This window comes from Oratosquilla oratoria, chromosome 12 (assembly GCF_046742065.1).
Source record: "Oratosquilla oratoria isolate Oo_2021 chromosome 12, ASM4674206v1, whole genome shotgun sequence".
NCBI classification, from domain to species: domain Eukaryota; kingdom Metazoa; phylum Arthropoda; class Malacostraca; order Stomatopoda; family Squillidae; genus Oratosquilla; species Oratosquilla oratoria.
In genome coordinates this window covers 15823641-15849535 of record NC_134788.1, presented here as the reverse complement: position 1 = coordinate 15849535, position 25895 = coordinate 15823641, and the positions used below count along the sequence as shown (strand labels likewise).

Genomic DNA, 25895 nt, shown 5'->3' with positions numbered 1-25895 from the left:
CCGCTTCATTTAATCGGCGACCCCCCCTCTCCGTCCCCCCTTGCATATAAGGAGAGGACGGGGAGAAATCCCTTCGGGCTGCGTCAAAATTTACTCACACATACTACCCCACCCCCACCCCCCCGCCCATTCCTCCTCATGCAATCACAACATCATCCATATACAACCATTCTCCACTCACCTCTGTCTTCCGTCCTCTCCCTTCCTTCCTCAACAGACATTCCCCTCTTCCCCAAAGCCCCCTTCACCCCATCCATCCACCTCATCCTAGGACGTCCCCTCATGTTCACTCCCTCCACATCTGCCTTCCATACCTCTTTTAATAGTCTTTCTTCACTCATTCTTTCCATGTGTCCAAACCATCCTAATATTCTTTCATCAACCCTATCTCCCAAATCCTTTTTCACCCCTGTTCTCCTCCTCACCTCCTCATTTCTCACTCTATCCAGCCTAGTAACCCCCACCATACTTCTCAGACACCTCATCTCAAACACATTCAAACTCCTTCTCTCTTCTTCTCTTATGTTCCACGTTTCTGCCCCATACAGTGCTGTTGGCACAATCACTCCTTCATACAGTCTCCTCTTCGCATCCATTCCCAAATGTCTATTCCTCATTACACTCTTTAATCCACCAAGGCATTTACTCGCTTCTCTCAATCTACATTCTACCTCCACCTTCACTCCACCTTTTCCTGTTACACTTGCACCCAAGTATCTAAAACTATCCACTTCCTCCAGTCGCTCTCCCTTAATGTTCACTTCCAGTCTACTGCCACTTTCACCCCTTGTACATCTCATCACCTTAATTTTGCCCACGTTTATCCTGTATATACCTACTTGTATCTTATGGGAAAGGGAGCTACGCTCATGGTGTCCTGTCTCTGTATCTTGCCATGTCTAATTTGTTCTTAGATTTGTGTATTGTTCTTGCAAACACTATCGTTTCATGTAGTTTGTCCCATACATCCACCACCCTACTGTGGGGAAAGCTGTTCTTTTTCAGGTTTCTTCTATAACTGTTCTTTTTGAGCTTCCTTTCATGTCCCCTTGTATTTTCTCTTATCCCAATTTAGTAAGTCTTCACTATACGAGCATAGGACTTCCATACCTTTCTCGATTCTGTAGATGGTCAACAAATCACCTCTTTCTCTCCTTCGTTCCACAGCTGGCAATAATAGTTTTGACAATCTCTTTTCATATGACAGCTTTGACAGTGTTGGGACTATCTTCGTAGTTGATCTCTGGATTCTCTCAATTTTCTTTATATTCTTTTTAGTACTGGGTGACTATCGTGTCGCTGCTGTCTTCAAAAATTGGATTTCGTTGTTTGATGATCCAAGGAAACCTCTCTCTGACAATGGACTTGAATTTGATAATAGTGATATGAGAGAGCTTGGCAATCTGTTTGGTGTTAAATTTTTAACCACTTCTGCAGAAAGTCCATGGAGCGGCACATGTGAATAACTAGATGCTATAATTGGTGACACAATGCTAAAAGTGTTTGAGGATATGAAGTGTGGTACCAATATAGCCTTGGCTTGGGTGGTGTCAGCCCATAATATATTGGTGAATAATTCCAGCTTTAGCCCTAACCAATTAGTATTTGGTTTCAATCCTGCAGTGCCATCTGTCATCAGTAGCTCCTTGTGTGCTCTAGATCAGTTTCTGGCTTGGATATTGTGCAGCAAAACTTGAATGCTCTGCACTCTGCTCAAAGGGAGTATCTCAAGAACGAATCTAGTGAAAGGTTCAAGAGAGCCTTGCGTCATAATGTGCGCGTAATGGAGACAAGTGGCCTTCACAATGGCGATGAGGTGTACTTTAAGCGTAATGGTGATCAGCGATGGCATGGTCCGGGCATAGTTATTGGCAGGGATGGCAAACAGGTTCTGGTTCGTCATGGGGGTGTTTACTTTAGAGCCCATATCTGCCGATTATCTAAACTTCCCCTGAGGTCTCAAACAGATTGTCCTCAGACTTGTGGTGTATCTGTTGGCACTCGGGAGACATTGAAGAATGTAGAGGGCATATGTAATCAGGTGGATGAGGATTCAGAGGGGTTTGCTTCATCTGCATTGACTGAAAACACTGAGGAAGTAGATGATAGTGGTGAGGTACAGGAGGTACAATAAGGACAAATGATATTGTAAGCAACTCTGATTTGCCAAAGAATTACCAAAGAGAAACAAGACCATTTAAACAGTTAGTGGGGCAAAAGAGCTGAGGACTGAATGAAAAAACTGGTGAGCACATGTCTGCAAGAACAGTGAGTAGAGGGGGTAAAGCTAAATGTAATTATAAAAATTGGTGAACTTTCAAAAAGATTCTGATGGAAATGTAGTATGGATTTTTCGGAAGTTGCAAAATTGGAAGCAGTCCCTGATGAATGGAGATGTTTGTGTTTTACTCAAAGGAGCTGGAAGTACAAAATTGGCAAAAAGAAATGTTTATGAGGAGGTGGAGGACTGAGGGCAGGAATTTATATCTATGTGGTGAGTTATCACAAAAAAGGTGAAAGATGTGAGCCCTATAATGAGGGCACACCTTGTAACAACGGGTTTTGAGAAGGACACATCCAGCTTTAGGAAGTACTCCCCAGCTTGTTCTAAAGAATTTATCTGATTGACTCTGACAATGGCCTCTGCATTTGGTTAGGAGTGTCACAGCCTTCAAGGTAACTACATAGAGCAAGAGGGTTACTTGCATCCTCCCCAAGAATATTATTGTGGTCAGCTTTGGAGACTGATAAAGATGGTGTACGGTCTATGTGACCCAGTGTGAGCATGGTACTTGCATGTCAAGAGTTAGCTATGCTGTCAACTGAGGTATGTCCATTTGAACCATCCTTGTTTTCTTGGTATTATGGTGAACTTCATAGTATCATATGTTTATATGTGGATGATTTTCTCTGGATGGGCACTGGGGTGTTCCAGCAGAAGGATATTGATGTTCTTCAAGGAGAGTCCTGTATTGGGAGCATGGCATCATCTACTTTCAAGTACATAGGTTTGGAAGTGGACACTACTGCTGAAGATAAAACGGTTGGCCAGCATAGCTATGCCAGTCTGCTCACACCACTGAGTTTGAGATGTCGCAGGTCAGCAGCTAAGTTCAGTGAGCTGTCTGACAATGAGAAGAAGGAATTCCGTGCTCTGATTGGTCAACTGAGTTGAATAACTACACAAACGAGACCTGACATTGCCTTTGATGTGTGTGAACTGAGCGGACATTGTAAAAATTCCAGTGGCTGATGCTATGAGACTCAATAAGATTATCAACCGAGTTGTGGGAGACAATTTTTGTTTGCTGCTTAGAAAGCTGTCAGTTGTGGACTGTACGACTTAATGCTTCAGACGCCTCTTTTGGAAAACCTATCTGATGGTGGCTCCCAGGGAGGATTTGTGATTTTTTCAAGGATGGGAAAGAAGATACTCGATTTATTGGCAATCGAGGAAATTGCGCCATGTGGTGAAATCCACATTGTCTGCTGAGACCTTGGCGCTCGTTGAATGCGCTGAGGCTACTTCCTCTCTTGGACGGATTATCAGAGATATTGTCAAATGCCAGACCTTAGCTGTACACTGCTTGGTTGACAACATGAGTTTGGTGGTGGCCTTGAACTCTTCTCGTGGTGTGGAGGATCGTCGTCTTCGCATCGACATTGCACTGCAGAAGGATATGTTGTCGCGTGGCGAGATTAACTCTGTTTCTTGGGTCGGAACCTCCGAGCAACTTGACGACTGCCTTACTAAGAGGGGGTACTTGGCCCAGCGCTTGCGAGCAGTCCTCTCTGGTCAATGGGATTCCTTGACTAACACTGTAAATAGGTTGCAAGATGTTTTTATCTACGGAGACCTTTATTCACGAATTAAGCAAGATTTTATTCCCTATCAATAAATTGGCCTTGGCCGTAAATTTTAAGGACCTTCAGTTTTATCATCAGTTGAAAAAAAAAGAGAAAAGACAGATTATTGTTGGAGTGTTCATTTGTTGTCATTTGGCTGAGGGCAGCCATATTGGATTTTGGTGTGGTTCCGTGAATAGACACCAGGTGGCAGTATTGTTGAGCTGCTATGTGGAGTGCTGGGTCTCTAATGTAAAGGAAGAGGTGACTGGAGCTGGGTTGGAGCAAAGACTGGATTGGAGCTACTATATAATTTTGAAGAGTAAAGCTTTCAGTAAAATTCTTTTACTCTTTTCACCTTTCTGTCTGTGCATCTAACAATCTCTCAAGGAAATGTGCCTCCAGAGCCAGAAGAGATTGACAAGAGATGGAAAGAATATTTCAGCAGCTTGTTGAATATAGAAGAAGAAGGTGAGAGGACAGATGAAGAACAGACAAATGGCGTCTGGGTTGATGAGGAGGAGGGGATTAATGAATCAGAAGTGAAGAAAGCACTGGCTAAAATAAATAATAAAGCATGCAGTATTGACAACATTTCTGGGGAAATATTCAAATATGGCGGAGGAATAGCTCTCAGTCTTCTGACAGAATTGCTCAGTAAGGCCTGGGACACAGGTGAAGTCCCAAACGATTGGTCCACTGCACTAATATACCCAATATTCAAGAAAGGAGTCCACGCTGAATACTCAAATTACAGATGTATTTCTCTACTCTTGCATACAGGGAAAATTTATGAACGAGAGTTAGAGGCTCGTCTGCACGATAGAGTAGAACACATACTGGCAGAGGGACTTAAGATCTAATCTTCGCTTTAAAAATGATCGTTGAAAAGTCATTTGAGTTTGATGAAGACAAATATGTAACACTTTTAGATCTAGAGAAAGCACTTGATCGCATACCAAGGGGATAAACTGTGGTCAGTACTCCAAAGTGCAGAATACCAAATACCCCCAAAACTGAGAAGAGCTATTAAGAGCCTTTACAATTCCAACAATACAGCAGTCAAGCCCATTAGTAGGACCTTACAGTGGTTCAATACATCATCTGGAGTGCGCCAGGGTAGTGTGCTATCCCCAATGCTCTTTATCATATTAATGGATGAAGTGATAAAGGAAGTTCAATTCAGAAGAACAGAAAGGGATCCTATAGAATCATTGGGATTTGCCTATGTAGATGATATACTCAACACTGAATCATTTCTATCTTTCAAAGATATTATTTGCTACCTCTCTGAGCTAGGCTGTGCTCAGCCTCTTTAATATCTTTCTGAATAACTTCCTCTACCACAATCCATATTTCCTTTGCTTCTCTCTGATCTCTGCCTATTGTTGATCAACTTGTTCTGGTCTCCATTCAGTCCGTTTTGCATATGAAAGGTGTGCATAGTCCTTTTTGGCACACTTTTTTTGTTTTGTTTTTTAATATTGCTATAATTACTCTGATAGTGCTAAACAAACCTGAAGGAACCCAGGTAGGTCAGCATTCACACAATACAATCTTTCAGGCAATACATTTTTATTTCTTGTATTTTCATAATCTTCAAAAATTTTGTTTTATTAAACAGGTACCACAATTAATAAATTTGAAACTTTGAACAGTACTATATTACTATGATAGCAATATGGTAATGCTGAACAAACCAAAGAAAATCCTAAGATTGTGTATTGTGAGAACATATCTGTAAAAAGTGAAATGTAAAATAATAACTAGTAAAATATAAATATATGGACACATAATGCACTTATAATGTGATAAATATTTTACTGAAAAGCTGATATAATCAATAAAGTATCAGCTAAACTATAAACAAGAACAGTATACCCTCTGAAGTCAGGGTTTACCATCAACACACTTGGCTTTCATACAAATTGTCAAGCACTTAATATTTTCTTTAATTAATGTCTACAACATATTACTTATTTTCATGATACAGCATATTTACCTATTCTATAATCTAACTGAAATACTGTGTTGATTCAGTGCAACCTCATAGTACTAAAAAAACTAAAGGAAGAACTTTAATTACCATAACACTAAATAACTTTTAAATAAATTGTCAGGAGCTTGTTTTATTCTTTATATCTTTACAATTGTTTAATTTCTATGTCTTCACTATATGTTCTCAATTGTATAACAAATAATATTTGTTGTTGTCTTTAAAGTATTGTTGGAATATGGTCTGATAGTTCTAAAAAAATGCACCCAGAACTCAAGATTATGATGCTGGTGGTGCTTCAGTGATGTAGTGACATGAGGGTGTGGCACTTAGGGATCTGGCATAGATCATCTGTTTGAGAGGATTTTAGATTCTGTGTGGAGGTGTCCAAATGGTGCATCCTGTTATCACTCTCAAGTCTCCGTTCTATTCTGTTTCATGGTTGCTTGTGTTCACCATTCTCATTGTTGGGAACCATGCTGTAGAAGGGTAATCAAGGGTGGTTTTTATGTACTCCCTGAAGAAATATGAGTATGAAATGTGACAACATGTTTTTGTGTGAGTATATTTTTGGTTCTACGAAATTGTCATGCATTGGTTGCTGCTCCACTTCACTGTGTACAGGTTTGTGTTAGGCATTGTGCATCCCAAGAGGACCATAAAGTAGCATGAGTTATATTTGATGGATGTGTGTGCATACTTTATATGAAGCATATGGGGCCTGGATTGGTGTCTTTGTTGCCAACTGATAGAAGTGTAAACTCATGGAATAGCCACAATGATATTGCATATCCATGAATCTGAAACAAAGTATGATAATTGGAGAATAAGACAGGACCCTAACATGTACAACATAAAAAATACATCCATATATGGAGTCAGAGTTGACTAACTAGACCAATATGTAAAATATAAAATAATATTAGACAGTGATTTCATATTGATCACATGGACAGAAGTGCTGGCCCACTGGCCATGGTACTAACAATAATTTTTAAGATAATCTTATATGAGAGAGCTGAGGAGAATAAGTCACACTCAGAGGGCTCCCCTTTAATGCAAGAGTACTGTTCACTGAAAAAAAACTCTATCCCAACTGTTACACTGAAAAAAATATTCTCTCAGGTTTGGGTCATAGCATGGATTTTGAGACTACCCTTTTGTGAGAAAGCAGCACAGCACAGGTCACACTGGAAAGGCTTCTCTCCTGTATGGGTCATCATATGTTTTTGAGAGAACTCTTATATAAGAAAGCTGCATCACAATCACCACAGTGAAAAGGTTTCTCATCACATGCCTTTTCAGATCACCCTTTCTTGAGAAAGCTGAACTGCCATCACCACATCGAAAAGGCTTCTCTCCTGTGTGTGTCATCACATAGCTTTTGAGTTTACCCTTTTGTGAGAAAGCTGCATCACATAGGTCACACTGAAAAGGCTTCTCTCCTGTGTGGGTCCTCACATGGTATTGGAGAGATTCCTTCATCGAGAAGGATGCATTACATAGGTCACATTGAAAAGGCTTATCTCCTGTGTGGGTCCTCACATGGATTTTGAGTCCAAAGCTTCGTGAGAAAGTTGCATCACATATGTCACACTGGAAAGGCTTCTCTCCTGTGTGGGTCATTATATGCATTTTGAGAGAACTTTTGTGTAAGAAAGCTGTATCACATAGGTCACACTGGAAAGGCTTCTCTCCTGTGTGGGTCATCATATGCCTTTTGAGATCACTCTTGCATGAGAAAATTGCACCACACAGGTCACACTGTGTGGGTCCTCACATGGTTTTTGAGAGATTCCTTTTGGGAGAAAGCTTTATCACATAAGTCACACTGGAAAGGCCTCTCTCCTGTGTGGGTCCTCACATGGTATTGGAGAGATTAATTTATTGAGTAAGATGCATTACATAGGCCACACTGAAAAAGGCTTAGCTCGTGTGTGGGTCCTTGCATGGATGTTAAGTAGACTCTTTTTTATGAAAGATGCATCACATATGTCACACTGGAAAGGCTTCTCTCCTGTGTGGGTCATCACATGGTTTTTGAGATTACCCTTTTGTGAGAAAGCTGCATCACATAGGTCACACTGGAAAGGCTTCTCTCCTGTGTGGGTCATTATGTGCCTTTTGAGATAACCCTTCTGGGAGAAAGCTGCATCACATAGGTCACACTGGAAAGGTTTCTCTCCTGTGTGGGTCATCACATGGTTTTTGAGAGTACCCATTTGTGAGAAAGCTGCATCACATAGGTCACACTGGAAAGGCTTCTCTCCTGTGTGGGTCATCATATGCCTTTTGAGAGTAGCTTTTAGTGAGAAAGCTGTATCACATAGGTCACACTGAAAAAGCTTCTCTCCTGTGTGGATCATCACATGTCTTTTGAGACAACCCATTTGTGAGAAAGCTGCATCACATAGGTCACACTGGAAAGGCTTCTCTCCTGTGTGGGTCATCATATGCCTTTTGAGATCACTCTTGCATGAGAAAGTTACATCACATAGGTCACACTGAAAAGGCTGCTCTCCAGTGTGGGTTATCACATGTTTTCTGAGAGTATCCTTTCGTAAGAAAGCTTTATCACATAGGTCACATTGGAAAGGCCTCTCTCCTGTGTGGGTCCTCACATGGTATTGGAGACATTGCTTTACTGAGAAAGATGCATTGCATAGGTCACATTGAAAAGGCTTATCTCCTGTGTGGGACCCTACATGGATTTTAAGTAGACTCTTTTTTATAAAAGCTGCATCACATAAGTCACACTGGAAAGGCTTCTCTCCTGTATGTGTCTTCATATGGTCTTTGAGAGTACCCTTTTGTGAGAAAGCTGCATCACACATGCCACACTGGAAAGGCTTCTCTCCTGTGTGGGTCATGACATGCCTTTTGAGAGTACCCTTTCGTGAAAAAGATGCATCACATAGGGCACACTGGAAAGGCTTCTCTCCTGTGTGGGTCATCATATGGCTTTTGAGATAACCTTTGTGTGAGAAACCTGCACTGCAAAAATTACACCGTAAAGACTTTTTCCTGGTTTGGTTCTTCAAATGTTTTGAGATTATAGTTTTCTCCTGTTTTGGAAATCATATGTAATGTCACATTAGTCTTTTGTCAAGGTCTTTATTAGCACACTTATGGCATCCAATATATAACCTATCTACTCAAAATCTTGATGGGTATTCATTTCCTGCCAAAGAAAGAAAAATATGTGATATAAAATATTAGCACATGCCTAAACAAGCAAAATACAACAGCAGATCTGTAATACTACACTCATCCTCTTCCATACGATAATGCCTATGTAGGCATCATGTTGTGCGAGTGGGTGTACTGGGATGCCAGCAGTGGCGTCTTGAATACAGACGCTCCTCTACTTACGTTCATTCGTTCTACGTTTTTTTTTTTCGATTTTACGTTTGAACTGACTGTAAAAAAAAAATGGTAAAAAAAAAAAAAATTGAGTGAATTTTTTAGTTTAGCGCGCTCTCCAGTTCAAACGATACTTACTCATGACGCTGCGTCCATTGTTTACATGGCACAAACGACAGACTGAACGTGCCTTGCCTCCTCCACCATCTCAATGTATGTTGCTTGAATTTAATTGATTTGAAATTAATGTTACAGTAAACTCGCGCTTATCCGAACGCGTTTTAACCGAATAATCGCATTAACCGAACATTTTCTCAATACGGGAGCCATCGCTTCAACCGAACGTATTTGGATCTCAACCGAATATTCAAACACCCCGCCGCCTCTTCCGCCACCCCCGCGAGCTTCACTAAGTGCTCACACGGTGGCAGTACACTCCATGTTTACACCCGATCGTCTGTTTATACTCTATAGAATATGTTTATGAACTATTATAAGCATTTCCATGTGTATGTTAAGTTTACAGGTACGAATATTGCAGCCGACATTACCGCATAAAACTCCACGGGAACGAAACATACAAAGTAGGATTAACCGAACATTTCGGTTAATCGGACATTTCTAATCCCCCTTGGAGTTCGGATAAGTGGAAGTTTACTGTATTTTACAATGTTATGTGTATAATTAATTATTTAGGGGTGTTTTATAAGATACGGTAATAGAATTTACGGATGTATAGTACAGTATGAACGGTCATACATTACTAGAATGTGCATTAACAACTTACGTTCATTTTCAACTTACGTTCGGCCGTTCGGAACGTAACTAAAACGTAAGTTGAGGAGCGTCTGTATATTTGTTTTGTATTTGTAGATGATTGAAAAAGAGCAAGTATTGTATTGAAGAGGTTAATGATATTCCACAAAAAAAGAGCTCCAACAATGAGAGGCAAGAGTAGATGAAAAACCAATATTTCAAATGTGGTAAAGGTTGCCTGATTCAAATTCTATCTTAATGAAAAAATATCCTATCTGCAATGGCTTGTAAGAACTTATTGTTTTGAATTCCCTAATGATTTCTCATAGAGATGTGATACCAAAGTAAAGCAACAGCTGGGACTGAAAATTACTTATATACCCTAAGTAAATACCATGTCTCATTATAATAGATGAAATGGTTACAGATCAAGCATGTCTGCTGCTAAACATAACTCAAATCAAGGTTTTAGAAAAAAAAAAAATAATAATAAAAAAAATAATAATAAAAAAATCGTGGTATAGTATAGAAGGTTGGAAGGATGTCTTATTCTAAAGGTTTATAGAGTTCTTGAGGCTAGTCTAGAGACTAAGTGACAGCCTCTCAGGGCTGCGCCTCCTAATGGAGATGAGGGAGTTGACAAGATTTGAAAATGGTCAACTCTATTGTCCATCTTGCAGGACCACAAGCAGGTTCCTATCATTGGTCCCTCAGGAAACAGAAGTATCCCAAGAACAAAAACTGAAAAACTGCTCAAAGTATCATTCCAACTAAAAGTTTTTGAGTAACTAAACATTTCCTTCCTTTTTGTCATGGTTTCAGGTTATCATGCTTTATAATACTAGAAGCTTAGTGATGAATAAGCATATAAGTTAAGAATGAGGCTCTCATTCATTCATTAAGGATGCATGTTATTGTGCTGCATAATTTGCAAAGTAACATGCAGCTGCTACTCTAGGGGATATATGGGGTGACCCTACAGATCAGTCACACATCATTTGTCTGTGTTAGAGGAAACATCTACTAATAGAAAAAAATTATGCTATTTTATTTTACTGCAACAGTCCCTCCATTAAAAATTTAGTTTAGCGCGCTCTCCGTAGTTCAAACGATACTTACGCGTGACGCTGCGTCCATTGTTTACATGGCACAAACAACAAACTGAACGTGCCTTGCCTCCTCCTCCACCATCTCAATTTATGTTGCTTGAATTTAATTTATTTGAAATTAATGTTACAGTAAACTCGCGCTTATCCGAACGCGTTTTAACCGAATAATCGCATTAACCGAACATTTTCTCAATACGGGAGCCATCGCTTCAACCGAACGTATTTGGATCTCAACCGAATATTCAAACACCCCGCCGCCTCTTCCGCCACCCCCGCGAGCTTCACTAAGTGCTCACACGGTGGCAGTACACTCCATGTTTACACCCGATCGTCTGTTTATACTCTATAGAATATGTTTATGAACTATTATAAGCATTTCCATGTGTATGTTAAGTTTACAGGTACGAATATTGCAGCCGACATTACCGCATAAAACTCCACGGGAACGAAACATACAAAGTAGGATTAACCGAACATTTCGGTTAATCGGACATTTCTAATCCCCCTTGGAGTTCGGATAAGTGGAAGTTTACTGTATTTTACAATGTTATGTGTATAATTAATTATTTAGGGGTGTTTTATAAGATACGGTAATAGAATTTACGGATGTATAGTACAGTATGAACGGTCATACATTACTAGAATGTGCATTAACAACTTACGTTCATTTTCAACTTACGTTCGGCCGTTCGGAACGTAACTAAAACGTAAGTTGAGGAGCGTCTGTATATTTGTTTTGTATTTGTAGATGATTGAAAAAGAGCAAGTATTGTATTGAAGAGGTTAATGATATTCCACAAAAAAAGAGCTCCAACAATGAGAGGCAAGAGTAGATGAAACACCAATATTTCAAATGTGGTAAAGGTTGCCTGATTCAAATTCTATCTTAATGAAAAAATATCCTATCTACAATGGCTTGTAAGAACTTATTGTTTTGAATTCCCTAATGTTTTCTCATAGAGATGCGATACCAAAGTAAAGTAACAGTTGGCACTGAAAATTACTTATATACCCAAAGGAAATACCAGAAGTGTCTCATTATAATAGATTAAATTGTTACAGATCAAGCATGTCTGCTGCTAAACATAACTCAAATCAAGGTTTTAGATAAAAAAAAAAAAAAAAAATCGTGGTATAGTATAGAAGGAAGGATGTCTTATTCTAAAGGTATATAGAAATCTTGAGGCTAGTCTCAGGGCTGCACCTCCTAATGGAGATGAGGGAGTTGACAAGATTTGAAAATGGTCAACTCTATTGTCCATCTTGCAGGACCACAAGCAGGTTCCTATCATTGGTCCCTCAGGAAACAGAAGTATCCCAAGAACAAAAACTGAAAAACTGCTCAAAGTATCATTCCAACTAAAAGTTTTTGAGTAACTAAACATTTCCTTCCTTTTTGTCATGGTTTCAGGTTATCATGCTTTATAATACTGGAAGTTTAGTCATGAATAAGCACATAAGGTAGGAATAAAGCTCTCATTCATTCATTAGGAATGCATGTTATTGTGCTGTATAATTCACACAGTAACATGCAGCTGATACTTTAGGGGATATATAGGGTGACCCTACAGACCAGAGTCACACATCATTTGTCTGAGTTAGAGGAAACATCTACTAATAAAAAAAATTATGCTATTTTATTGTACTGCAACTGTCCCTCCATTATACTGTCCCCCCTCTCTCTTGTAATACTGTCCTGTACCACTTCTTCGAGTATATATTTCCATTTTCACCTCTGTCCTCTGTGGTAAAGGACTGCCACTGAGTCTTCCCACGCAGGTTGTAAAGGAAGCAAACAATGGGATGAAGTGATGAGACTAGGCATCCTGCTCTTTGTTACCCTAATAAGTACATTCCTAGATGTCAAGGCATAACAAGGTATGGAAGGTGTTTTCCAAACAGAACACTAAAGTTTGGCTCTTATAATGTGTATGGGTGTGGTACAGATGAGAGCAAAAGGAGAAAGGCAGTATGTTTTTGAGAAGGAAAATGGATGTGTTGACAGTGAGTGAAACTAAGTTGAAAGGGAGGGGTGAGTTTGACAGTGTAGTAGGGAGAGTGTTGGGAGTGAGGAGAGGAAGAAGGAGGGAAAAGGTGGCTCTACTAGTGAGGAGATATATAAGTGTGTGGTGGAGTGGAAGGAGGCTTCTCCAAGGTTAATGCAGATGAAGGTGGAATTGAGAAGGGAAATAAGACCATAAGAACATGCTTCAGATCAAGATCTAACTGTACCAATCATATAAGCAATATGCTTGTTCTGAGCAATTCTGAGCTATCCAGCTAAACAAGAGGAACTATTTGTAAATATAGAATTGCCAGGCCATTATAGTTCATTGTCAAAATAATGTTTTTTAGCCATTTTGTGCCATGTCATTGAATGTGAAAATACAGATTAAAATGATAAATTTATGCCTATATTACCTGTCATATTTTGTCTAAATTATTTTTGAAAATGCACATGTTTGATGAGACCACATTATCAGGTAATTTATTCCACTCATTTAATGCTCTATTACTAGAGAAATATTGCCTTCTTTCAAGCCTTCTTCTAGATGTGGGTCTTTGTAAGTGCATATGGGCCTGGCAGTGAGAAGAGTGTAGAGGAAAGGGAGGCTTTTTGGATGAATTTAAATGAGTGCTTAGAGAGTTTTTGGAGGAATGTCAATGTATTGGTATTGGGAGATCTCAGTGCTAGGGTAGGGAATGAACTAATAGACAGAGTAGGTGGGAAGTGTGGAGTCTATCCATATACCAAGGATTTTTCCCCCTGACCAGGAAGGCGACCAAAGTCAAAAGCCATATACCCACTCCCACCCATTCCAATGCCATCCACCACACTTTCCTTCCTCTCATCTTAGCTCCTCATGGATGATGGGTCATCTCTATATCCCACCCATTGCCCTGGGTCAAAAGCAATGTGGGAAGATAGAGCACATCCACAGCAAGGCTGCTTTACTTATCCAGAGAACCCCCTTTGGGCTATGACAAAATATCCTTCACACATAACCATTCCCTAACCCCACCCCATCCCCTTCCTTGCATCTCAGTATCATCTATACACAGCCATTCTTCAAGCACCCATCTCTTGTCTTCTCCCTTCCTTGCTCAACAGACATTCCCCTTTTGCTCAATGCCCCTTTCCCCCCATCTATTCATCCATCTCATCCTTGGTCATCCCCTCATGTTCACTACAGCCACCTATGCCTTCCACACCTGTTTTTACTAATCTTTCTTCATACATTCTTTCCATATGTTCAAACAATCCCAACACTCTTTCATCAACCCTATCTGCCATCTGCTTTTCCACCCAGGCTCTCCTCCTTACCTCTTTGTTTCTTACTCTATCAAACCTTGTAACCCTACCATACTTCTCAAACATTTCATCTTAATCACATTTAAACTCTTCCTCTCTCATGTTCTCTGTCTCTGCCCTATACACTGCTGTCGGCACAACCACCCCTTCCTATAATCTCCTTTTTACATCCATTCCCAAATGCCTATATCTCATTACACTATTTCATTCCCCAAGGCATTTACTTACTTCTCTCAATATAAAATTATCCACTTCCTCCAGCCTCTCCCCTTTAAGATTTACTTTCATCTCGCTGCCATTCTCTCCCCTTGTACATCTCATCACCCACATTTACCTTCAACTTCCTTTCAAACTCACTAGCTTCCTTAATCCCTCCTCTCATCCTGCTACAAGTAGTATCATCAGCAAACAACAACTGGCTTATCTCCCATTTTTCTCCATTCTCTTTAACTATCTCCAGTCCTCAGCAATTACCCTTGCATTTACCTCTCTCACCACCCCATCCATGTACAAATTAAACAGCCATGGTAACATGCCACATCCCTGGTAAAGTCCCATCTTTACTTCAAACCACTCACTCTTTCTTTTTCTAATTCTAAAACAGGCTCTACTACTCTCATAAAAACTCTTGATTGCTCTTAACAGCTTTTCTCCTATAATATATCTGTAATACCTCCCACAGTGCCTTCCTGTCTACCCTGTCATAAGCTTTTTCTAAACCTATAAAGTCCCAAAAAACATCATCATTTATTCCTAAAACTTTTTCACATATCTGTTTTACCACAAAACTCTGATCCACACAACCCCTACCTATCCTAAACCCACACTCTTCCTCACCAATTACTCCCTCTGTTCCTCTCCTAATCCTCTCAATCAAAAATCTCCCATAAGGGGGTTAACTCTCATTTCGGTGAAAAATACTTGATTTTGTCAAACTTCGTGTGTGGACTGGTGTGGTGTCCCTGAACACCGCGGGACTGGTCTCCAGACGTATAACGCCACCTTTCTCAGGTAATGGCGGGTTTAAAGGGCCAGAGATTTAAAGGTCCGCCCGTCAGCCATGCCCCTTTCTTAGCTATGGTTTGTTTTCCTTGTATTTTGTCGTTTTTGTTTTTGTTTTTTTTGTTTTTGAGAATTTTATACTCTGATATTGTTGCACGATAGGTTAGGCAGCAGTCACCACACTCAGTGCGATCGAAAAAGGGTTCAGTGTATGTGTGCGTAATTTCTCCAAGTGCTATCCTGTTTTATACATTTCTTGTTTATAAATTCACTACTCCATAACTAAATATGTCAGATGTGATAGTTGCCGAAGTATTTTGCTCCATTCTGAACCTGAGAAGTGCAATAATACTCACCTTAGCAAAGGGATTGTAATGCATGTGTACCATTCATTATGTGAAGGATATGGAAGGTTAGGATTGTCATGATTCTCAGCTGGCATGGGTACAAAAGAAATGTAATGAATATCTGCTGCTTACTTCCCAGAAATGGTCAAAGGATTATGTAAGTAGATATGTGCATTTGATACTCTTTGGAGGCACTTTTATGGAGTAGTGAATATATAAACATAAAAATGCTATTTTCTCAAAACTAGTTTTTTCGCTTATAAGTAACTATAACTTCGTGTGTAAATAAGCAATTTTGATCATTCTTGTTGGAAAATGATCGTGATACTTATATCTAACAATATTAGTAAATTCATTCTTAACCTACTTGATATATATTTTTGACAATTTTTTAAAGTTGTGGTTTTACATTATTTTTTTTATGATTTGCTGTAAGGCTGACTCTTTTTCACTTATAATTACGAGTATACTAGTTTAGGTACATCTGGATGTCTACTAACTGTACACCAAAGGAAATCATTATTCTCCTCATACTTTTGGAAAAATAACTCAAAATTGCAAGTAAATCGTCTATGTAAACATTTCTTAATGGATTTCAATGAAATTTCTGTCACATATGCATCCCATTTCCCTGCACATTGTGTTAAATTTCCATTGTCTTACATAAAAAGATCAGGTTGGGAGGACCAGAAATGCATAATCCGATCAAGCGAATCACCGAAATGAGAGTTAACCCCCATAAGCCTTACCAACTACACTCAACAAAGTGATACCTCTGAAACTACTACACTTGCACTTGTCCCCTTTTCCCTTGTAAAGCAGAACTATATAGGCACACCTCCAATCCTCCAGCACTCTACCTTCTTTTACACAAGCATTAAACAGCAGAGGTGGAAGTCGAGACATATACACACACACACACACACACATATATATATATATATATATATATATATTAGTATAAATAGACAGTAAGTTTTCCTGTAAACATGTTCGATTGAAGACCAGAGCTAATTCTATATCCACTATCTTCTCAGTGATTTTCTCAATTTTTCTAATAGTTTGTTTGATTCTTGAGGGGAGGTCAAACACAAGACTTCCAAGATCCATGATGTTATTGTATCGAAAAACATAACACAAAATATGAAATACAAGCTTTCGGTTGAGTCATACAACCATCTTCAGGTATGTAATATTACATATACTCCTGTTCTGTGTATGTAATATTACTTACCTGAAGATGGTTGTATGACTCAACCAAAAGCTTGTATTTTATATTTTGTGTTATGTTTTTTGATACAATAACATCATGGATCTCAGAAGTCTTGTGTTTGACCTCCCCTCAAGAATCAAACTATTAGAAAAATTGAGAAAATCACTAAGAAGATAGTGGATATTGAATTAGCTCTGGTCTTCAATTGAACATATATATATACATACATATATATATATATATATATGAACATACATTAATACAATCTGTAGTGCAAAGCATAAGAAAAAGTTTAGATGCTAGATTTATTTTTATATGTCTTTAGTTGTGTAAAAAAAATTTGCTCACCTTCTTTAAATACAATATTGCTGTAGGCCTGATTAGCTTGATAATGCTAAACAATCAAGAAGCAACTCTGCCCTGTATTCATACAATTGGAATTGTTAGGTAGTGAATTTTATTAAACATATTCTTATAATCTTCAAATATATCTGTTTTATTATATAGATACCACAACTCATCATCTTGTAACTTTAAACAGCAGTATATTGCTGTAATAGAATCTGATAATTCTGAACAAACCAAAGAACTAAGATTACTGTGCATGTATTACAAAATATATTTGTAAAAAGTCCAAAATAGTCTTTCCTGGTAAGGGGAAAAAGTCTTAGTATATTTATGTACAAAATAGTGTGGGTTTTTGGTGAGCAAAGTGAGCCTACTCAGCTAAAGGGTGGGGTGGCAGTTATTCTCCCGTAATTTTTTCAAAATATACAACTTTCAGGGTATATAGAGACCTTTGGATGAGAGAATTTGGGCCCCTAGCTGCAGTGTAGTCAGTCTCGACGACCTCACCATCCAAGGATACACTAAGTTGGATTTGGTGAGGTTACATTAGTATATTTTCATTATTGTCTCAATTTTTGGGTGGGTCAGTAATAACATTATTCAACATTATTCTACTTGTATTTATTATTGTACAATATTAAGTTTTTGTAGCTGAGGTAGATTGCATACTAAACTGGTACTAAATAATGATTCTACTGGACTTTATTGTCAATATCCAGCACTTCTGTTTTTCGGGACAATATCCTATTAGAGAGTTAACATTATCCAGCATATCTATTTTGGGGGGCGAATATTGTATTAGAGATAGCATTATAGGAATACAAAGGAGAGATTTATGAAGGGAAGGCAACTTAAAGGACATATACAAGTTGAAAGCAATTTGCATTCTTCAGTAGTCTCCAACAATAAGAGAATGTTGCCAAACTGGTTAAGAAATTCCATAAAACACTGAATAGATAAGACTTATACAGACAATATGCAGTACAATAACATCTAAAGGAATTCACCTGCTTATTCTGAATTAATTTCCAAAATGAACTATTTTTTTTTTTTTTTTTTTTTTACAAAGGTTGCTAGTCATTTTTAGATTCTCAAACTGTCACAAAGGCACCACCATTGGAAAGCAATATCTGCATGAACGTACATTTTAAACCATCATCATTAAATGCACCAGCAGCAGGTGCTTGGTATACCTTATAATTATCAATACCCCATCTGAGGTATTGGCTGCTTGTTATTGTGGCAAAGTAGCATGCAGTTGATACTTTAGAGTCTATATGGGGCGCCCCTACGGACCAGAGCCACACATCATTTTGTCTATGATAGAGGAAAACTCTTCATAGAGAATTGACGACACTTTTATACTACGACTGTCCCTCCGTTATGCTGTCCCCCAACCCCTTGCTACTGTCCTGTACCATTTCTCTGAGTATTCATTTTCTGCTGTGGGGGAATTCCCTGTGGTGGGGTAAAAGAATAACTCCACCAAGTATTTCCACTTACATCACAAGAGGCGAGATGAAAGGGACGTGGAGTGGGACTATGCATCCTTCTCCTTGTAGCCCCACAGGGGACATTCCTAAACAAAAAAGTAAAGGCAGAAGACGGTCTGGGAGTTTTTGGACCAGCACCCTAAGGTTTGGGTATTTTAATGTGTGTGGATGTGGTACAGATGAGGGTAAAAGGGAACAGATAGGTAGTATGTCTGTGAGAAGAAAGATGGATGTGTTGGCTTTGAATGAAACTAAGTTGAAAGGGAAGGGTGAGTGTAAGTTTGGGAGTGTAAGTGGGAGGTTATCAGGAGTGAAGAGAGGGCAAGGGAGGGAAGGGGTGGCTATTCTAGTATGTGAAGAGATAGGTAAACGTGTAGTGGAGTGGAAGGAGGTTTCCTCAGGGATAATGTGGATGAAGGTGAAACTGGGAAAGGAGATGTGGGTCTCTGTAAGTGCATATGGGCCTGGCAGTGAGAAGAGTGTAGAAGAAAGGGAGGCCTTTTGGATAGATTTAAATGAGTGCATAGAGTATTTAGGGAGAAATGTCAATGTAATAGTACTGGGGGACCTTAATGCTAGGGTAGGAAATGGTCCAATTGATGGAGTGGTTGGGAAATGTGGAGTTCCAGGAAAGAATCGAAGTGGAGAGTTGATGGTGGAAATATGTCTAGAAAGAGAGTTGATGATAGCAAATACAGTGTTTCCGAAGAAAGTCAAGCATAAGTACACATGGGAGAGGGTGGTGGATGGAAGGGTGGTAGATAGAGCGTTGATGGATTATGTAGTGGTAAATAGGACTATGATAGGAAGAGTTAAGGATGTACATGTGCTAAGGGGAGAGGGTGGGGGAATATCAGATCATTTTTTGGTGGAGGGTAAGTTGAGAGTGGAGGATAGATGGAGAAAGAGGAAAGGGACAAAAGGTAGGGAGGTGCTTAGAGTGAACACTTTAAATGAAAAGGAAAAGGAGGAGTACAAGAAGAAGCTGAAGGAGGAGTGGGAGGGAGTGAAGGATAGAGTAGAGCTAGGTGTGGAGGAGGAATGGGGATGGTTCAAGGAGGGGGTCACAAAGTGTACAAGGATGGTGTGTGGAACAAGAAGGACAGGAGGAAATAGAGGGAAGGGTAGTGAATGGTGGGATGAGGAAACAAAGAAGGTTGTAGAAGAGAAGAAGCGAGCTTTCACAGATTGGTTACAAAATAGGACGAGGGAGTCATATGAGAGGTACAAAGAAAAGAAAAGAGAAGTAAAGCAACAGGTATAAGAGGCAGAGAGCAGAGCAGATGTGAAGTGGGGTAAGGGTATGACAGAAAATTTTGAAAGCAATAAAAAGATGTTTTGGAAAGAAATTCTGAGGAAGAGGAGGCGAATCAAGTAGAGAAGAAAAGGTAAAAGGTGCAGATGGAGAGATGATAATGGAAGAGAAGGCAGTAAGTGGGAAGATGGGCAGAATATTTTAGGGAGGTGCTAAATGTGAAGGAGGATAGGGGGGGAAAGATAGTTGCAGTGGGAAATGCTAAGAAAATGAGAGTGATGAGTGAGGAAAATGGAGGAGAAATAAGGAATGATGAAGTGAAGGCAGTTGTTAAGATGATGAAAGCAGGTAAGGCACCTGGTCTGGATGGATGCCATGCAGAATGTCTAAAAAAAAAAAGGAGGTACAGTGATGGATGACTGGCTGGTGAGGTTATTTAATGTTTGCTGGCGAGAGGGTAGAGTGCCGGAGGACTGGAGGAGTGCCTGTATAGTTCCACTTTACAAGGGAAAAGGGGACAAGTGTGAATGTAGTAGTTTCAGAGAGATTAGCTTGTTAAGTGTAGTTGGGAAGGCTTATGGGAGGATCTTGATTGAGAGGATTAGGAGAGGAACAGAGGGAGTAATTGGTGAGGAACAGTGTGGATTTAGGATGGGTAGAGGTTATGTAGATCAGATCTTTGTGGTAAGACAAATATGTGAGAAAGCTATAGGAAAGGGGAAGGACATTTTTTTGGCTTTTATGGATCTGGAAAAGGCTTACAATAGGGTAGACAGAAAGGCACTGTGGGAGGTTATGCAGATATATGGGATAGGAGGAAAGCTTCTAGGAGCTGTCAAGAGTTTTTATGAGAGTAGTAGAGCTTGTGTCAGGATTAGAAATGGAGAGAGTGAGTGGTTCGAGGTAAAGGTGGGACTTCATCAAAGATGTGTTATGTCGCCCTGACTGTTCAACTTATACATGGATGGGGTGGTTCGAGAGGTAAATGCTAGGGTAGTGGGTCAGGGATTGGAGATGTTTAAAGAAAATGGAGAAAAGTGGGAGGTGAGCCAGCTGTTGTTTGCTGACGACACTGGGCTTGTGGCAGGATCGGAGGAGGGACTAAGGAAGTTGGTGACAGAGTTTGGGACAGTATGTGATAGAAGAAAGCTAAAGATAAATGTGGGTAAAAGTAAGGTGATGAGATGTACAAGGGGGAAAGTGGCAGTAGACTGGAAGTGAGCATTAAGGGAGAGCTACTGGAGCAAGTGGATACTTTTAGATACTTGGGTGCAAATGTGGCAGGAAAAGGTGAAGTGAAGGTGGAGGTAGAATGTAGATTGAGAGAAGCAAGTAAATGCCTTGGTGAATTGAAGAGTGTAATGAGGAATAGACATTTGGGAATGGATGCTAAGAGGAGACTGTATGAAGGAGTGATTGTGCCAACAGCACTGTATGGGGCAGAAACATGGAACATAAGAGAGGAAGAGAGGAGTTTGAATGTGTTTGAGATGAGGTGTCTGAGAAGTATGATGGGGGTTACTAGGCTAGATAGAGTGAGAAATGAGGAGATGAGGAGAAGAACACGGGTGGAAAGGGAGTTGGGAGATAAGGTTGATGAAAGAGTATTAGGATGGTTTGGACACATGGAAAGAATGAGTGAAGAAAGACTAGTAAAAGAGGTATGGAAGGCAGATGTGGAGGGAGTGAACATGAGGGGACATCCTAGGATGAGGTGGATGGATGGGGTGAAGGGGGCTTTGGGGAAGAGGGGAATGTCTGTTGAGGAAGGATGGGAGAGGACAGAAGACAGGGGCGAATGGAGAATGGTTATATATGGATGATGTTGTGATGCGTGAGGTGGAATGGGCGGGGGGATGGGGGGTGAGGTAGTATGTGTGAGCAAAATTTGACGCAGCCCAAAGGGATATCTCCCCGTTTTCTTCTTTTATGCATGCAGGGATGGAGAGGGGGGGGGGGTCGCCGATTTAATGAAGCGGCCTTGCTGTGGATGTGCTGTGTCTTGCGACACTGCTTCTGACCCAGGGCATTGGACAGGGTGCAGGGATGACCCTTCATCCAGGAGGTGCTAAGATAAGAGGGAGTGTGGAGGGGTGTGGAGTGTATTCAGGGATGGAATGGGTGGGAATGATCTTATGCCTTTTCCTTTTTGGCTACCTCCCTTGTAAAGGGGAAAAAACCTTGGTATATGTATGTAAACTTTTATTGTACATTGAGATTGGGGTCATTCCTATTTTGCTTGGTTTGACATGACTTGGATGTTCATGTTTTGGATACTTGGTCCTTACTGATTTATTTGTTTGTTCACTAACATTTTTTATTATCATTTATGCATTTACCTTAGTCTATAAGTTTTCCTTGCTTTTTGCAGCTTCCTTTCATCCTGGAACACTATCTCTCCAGTCCAATGCAGATGCTTATAAATGAATCCCTCTATCCACCCCCAACACTATCTAAACTCTATGCACACAGTATTCCACAACCCATACATTGCCAGCTCTTTAGCACTAGTGAAAATAGTATATGAATTGTGTTGTGTCCATATCCCTTTTTTTCCCCATCTCTCTCTCTCTCTCTCCCTTTTTTATTGAATTCTAATTAGAAATTCAGTATACAGTTATAAGACAGTCATCAACAAAACAGCATGAAGGCCTACTCTGCAGTCTTACCCAGTTGATTCATTCAGTAGAACCAATGAAAATTTTTTAAGGCTGCAGTGATGATATCTTTTGATTAAAAGTTCATTATTTCTTAGATTTCAATATAATTCTCATGATTTTCAGCAATGTGGCCAAAACAAACCAGTGCCAGTGGTTCCACTTCCCAGCAAAAACACTAATTCTAGCTATTCTGTTACCAAATCGTCTGAGGGCCTTTAACTGAGAAGGGGTACTTAGATTTTAAGGCTATATATTTGCTAATACTAGCTAGATTTCCTGCAGGTATAGATTTTCTTTCATTTTCAAATACAATAATTTGGGCTGGGTTTTTCAGATGCATAGACTTTCATATTTTCTCATGTTAGGTAGGAAATATATGAAGCCGCCTTAAAAAAAAAAAAAAAAAAAAAATCAGGTTGTTAGGGGGCAGGGGTAAAACAGGGGAGTTGGGGGGGAGGGGGGCACTGGCTTGGGAAAGTAGATAGAATTAGAATGTTCAAAGTGATGCATCTTCATTTTCTCCATAATATACTGATGACCTTCTTTACAACATATTTGTTGCAACAGTAGGTATTATTTTAGTTGTGCACACCTAAGCAATACATTAGAAATTTAAATATCAATTTTCCAAATTTTAGTACATGAATGTAATATGCAATTTTCTTGACAGAAATTAATAAAGAAAAAAAAAACCTTGCTACAAGCAAATCTACTAATGAATGGAGCCACTAGGATACATTCCAGACACCATGTCATCTGTCCAGTCCAGTTCCTGTCATTAGACAATGGCTTTCACGTTGTGGACCGGGAGTTCTCTAACTCCAAGTCATGTAAATAAGTGCCGTTACAAGGACTATAAGGCTTCCTTGACTTTTTCAGAGAACACAGGGTTCTGCTGTCATCTGTTAATTGCCTATGGTACAATAATAATCAGGCTGTCAGCCTTTGTGATGATGACAACCCAGATGATCTTTAGAGTTCAAGGTGCTGAATTACTCAATATAAGTTAGGTTACATAGGTTAGGTTAGGTTAGCATAGAGGAATTTTTCACCCTTTAATTTCTTAGACCTCTACATCAATCAAAACAAACATGGCATATCCTTCAACTGCTATGACTTCATTTGTTAATAAATCTGTTTTAACAAATTTTTTGTAATTGATTTCCACCAAGAAAATTGCATATTACATTGTATTATAATTTACAAAAATAATAATTGATTTTCTATTGCTATATCGCATAGGTGTGCACTTCTAAAAAATTACCCAAAAGCATTCATTTTGTGTTGCATGAGTTGGGGGGAGACGGGGAATTTGTTTGTAAACAGGACCTGGATTCCTCTGCCCATATGAACAAATACATTAAGATACTTGTAACTTTCAAATTGCACAGAGAGAGAGAGAGAGAGAGAGAGAGAGAGAGAGAGAGAGAGAGAGAGAGAGAGAGAGAGAGAGAGAGAGAGAGAGAGAGTTCAGAATAATTATAATTACCAAGATAAAGCATAGCACCCCTAAACTTTCTTTTTCATGGCAAAAATAGAAAGCACGGGCTCACACTAAAAGCCCGTGGGAGCTTCACTTCCAAATTTAACAGAACAGAACAGAAATAGAAAGTATATACAAACACTTCAATTTAAATGATTACGAAATGGAGTTCAGCATTTACAGGTAAAACTTTCAAACATCCTTACCAAGCAACTAAACCACTAAACCATAATGATAATTTCCAGCTTCTCATTTATGTTTACAATGTTCACAACGAAAACATCGAATTTACGCCAAAACAAATGAGCTCCACGAAGCGAAACGTAGAAAATAGAAAGATCATCCATCAAATGTAGGCAAAAAATATTATCTCTGATTAAGGGTAAAAGGTGGGCTTGTTTTAAATTGCTTTTTATTCCGAAATTTGTAGAAGTGGTCTACATAACGGCAATACCAATGGTCGTACACGATCATTCAGATGTAATCAGTTTCGCCCGCCCCTCACATTGTTATCATTTAGATATATGTTCTCTATGGATTTTCCCCGCTTCAAGATATCGGAAACAAATAGCAGCACAGTCATCAAATTTCTACAGGAATCAAATAGAGAACAGTTTAGCAAGTATCCAATGATTGGACAATATCGCACAATCTTACAACATGATACATGTGGACTTTGGTGTCATTGTTGCATGACAGCAATAGATGAGTGGGTTATCATCATCAATTGGGGCATACGCCATTTTCAGCAGAGATCAGACATCGTTCCTAGCTCCAACCCTCGCCGCCCACCGCTCCTCGTGGCAAAGGAGATTTTTCCTTCTCTGCTCTGATCGGTCCGGCACACGCAAGACCTCTTCGTTGACGTTGGCACGCGGGCTCACGCTTTAAACAAATTCACACGATGTACCTCCCGCTTTTTACAGTGGTGTACATTTGACACATTTCCCGAGTCACGTAGTTCTCTGTTTTCAGATTCACGCTCAGATTAATTAACCCATTAAACTCCGATGACAAGATTCTTGTCATCGTAGTTTAATGGGTTAAGAGAGATATTTACACAAGTCTACACTTGCCCGTATTGCCCATCTCACTACCCACTGGACCTACTCTCAATTCTACGCCCCGAGTATCGCTCACTGACTTCTGTCATCAACGGTCTAGCCCGTTAGCGACCAACGCCCTTTAGGGAGCTGCCTGCTGCTGATTATTTGTCGGCATCGCTCTGCCCCATCAAGGGGCAGCTCTCTCTGCTCTCTACTCCCTTCGTGGGAGCCGCCCGTTGCTTGACTAGGGTCAATTACGCTCTGCCTCGCTAGGGGCAAACCCTTGACTTGTCAGTACCGCCCTGCCCCAGTAGGGTCCACTCTCCTTCGGGAGCACAAGCGGGAATTTAATCCTACTCACTTCTCGTAGGAAACATACACACACTTCCCACGGACATAACTACGCCCCACGCGCAAACATCTACACTTACTTTTTCTTCGACAAAGATTCGCTTCCTTTCTCTCATACTACATCTCATTTCAGTTTACCTCCCAGTAAAAAAAAAAATTCGTGTTCCTACCTTTCTATACCACTACGCCTGCCATTTTCCCAGTTTTTTTTTTTCTTCAGATTATCTACAAAGGCGTAGAATGCCGACAGGAGACCTTTTGGTCCATAACTAGGTCGGATATGAAAAAATATAACAAAAAAATGAAACAAAATA

The 25895-nt window shown here is 39.7% G+C and overlaps 1 protein-coding gene across 1 annotated transcript; it reads right to left on the bottom strand.

Moving 5' to 3' along the window:
• Positions 1-7738: 7738 nt before the first annotated feature.
• On the bottom strand, positions 7739-24472 carry LOC143031012 (uncharacterized). Its single transcript, XM_076194351.1, has 2 exons — positions 24391-24472; positions 7739-9023 (listed from the first exon to the last, which is right to left on the bottom strand). Exon 2 carries the CDS (start codon positions 8797-8799, stop codon positions 7744-7746), a length of 1056 nt encoding a protein of 351 aa, XP_076050466.1. The 5' UTR covers positions 8800-9023; positions 24391-24472; the 3' UTR covers positions 7739-7743.
• Positions 24473-25895: the final 1423 nt, after the last annotated feature.